Source organism: Pangasianodon hypophthalmus, chromosome 18 (genome assembly GCF_027358585.1).
Source record: "Pangasianodon hypophthalmus isolate fPanHyp1 chromosome 18, fPanHyp1.pri, whole genome shotgun sequence".
Lineage (NCBI taxonomy): Eukaryota > Metazoa > Chordata > Actinopteri > Siluriformes > Pangasiidae > Pangasianodon > Pangasianodon hypophthalmus.
The window spans coordinates 4,124,789-4,126,096 of record NC_069727.1 but is presented as its reverse complement, the minus strand read 5'-3'; the positions used below and the strand labels follow the sequence as shown (position 1 = coordinate 4,126,096).

Genomic DNA, 1,308 nt, shown 5'->3' with positions numbered 1-1,308 from the left:
AATGAGTAGATAAATACAGAAATAATTACCAAAAATATATACACAAACTATCTGTGTTTACTTATTTATCAATTTGTCTTGTTGGTTGTGTTATTTTGTTTATTTATGTTTTATTTTCATCAAACTGCTGCTCTAGACTTTCTGACCTTTAAACCTAATAGCCTACACACACACTCACACACACACACACACACACACTAAAACTCCTCTGGAGTGTGTCAAGATTTGAATTCAAACTGAGTTTGAGGTTTAAGTTAATAAATAATAGAATCAAATTCACTATTTAACCATGTTTTATTTAAACAAATAGTAAATGTTTAAAAGATATTACAGATTTTATGTGTGTGTTTATGTACAGCTCTCAGCACGGTTACTAGGCAACGGCTTCGCGTGCTACCCTGAGGCGCTTTCTCGATTAGCATTAGCACTAGCGTCCAAAAATGCGCTTTAGTGGTGAAAAAACAATTTTTTTTTGAAGAAATAAATTAAGGTTAGTAAACAACATGCCTGTTTGTGTACAGCAGGCGTCTAAGGCTGTTTCCACCTGCCAAACAGCAGGAAATCCCCCTGAGTCGTGGGACCAAGACGACAGAAGCACAACATTAGATGCAGAAAGTGCAGAAAGTGCTCAGGCTGAGGAGGAGGAGAAGGAAGAGGAGCAGAAAGACATGGAGGTACAAAGTTTTACTGAATTTTACTTTTACTATGATTTGTTTGCAATATGTTGTTTGTTTTTTAGTTTTAGGTATTAAATTACCTTAAAAATCATTTAGGGTAAGGTTAGTGCAGCTTTCCACTAATTACTGAATTCACTACACTTGATAAGTAGGTAAATATTTACTGCTTATTATTGATTGATTTAAATGTTATTATTATTATTATTATTATTATTATTATTAGTAGTAGTAGTAGTAGTAGTAGTGTATTTCTACTATCACCACCTCTACTACCACTACCACCACTACTACTACTACTACCCCATCTCTACTACTACTACTACCCCATCTCTACTACTACTACTACTACTACTACCCCATCTCTACTACTACTACTACTACTACTACCCCATCTCTACTACTACTACTACCCCATCTCTACTACTACTACTACCCCATCTCTACTACTACTACTACTACTACTACTACCCCATCTCTACTACTACTACTACCCCATCTCTACTTCCATCTCTACTACCACTACTACTACTACTACCCCATCTCTACTACTACTACTACCCCATCTCTACTTCCATCTCTACCACCACTACTACTACTACTACCCCATCTCTACTTCTACTACTACCCCATC

General features: G+C 36.1%; 1 protein-coding gene across 2 annotated transcripts in view; it reads left to right on the top strand.

Annotated features, from left to right (window-relative positions):
- The first annotated feature begins 227 nt into the window (after positions 1 to 227).
- lrguk (leucine-rich repeats and guanylate kinase domain containing) overlaps positions 228 to 1,308 on the top strand; it is a 28,884-nt gene continuing 27,803 nt past the window's right edge. The window contains exon 1 of one of the 2 annotated variants that reach the window (XM_034313151.2): positions 228 to 674. In XM_034313151.2, coding sequence (XP_034169042.2) covers positions 504 to 674 — 171 coding nt within the window. In that variant the 5' untranslated portion in view covers positions 228 to 503. The remainder of the gene's footprint in view (positions 675 to 1,308) is intronic. The other variant, XM_034313149.2, reaches the window with a different exon arrangement.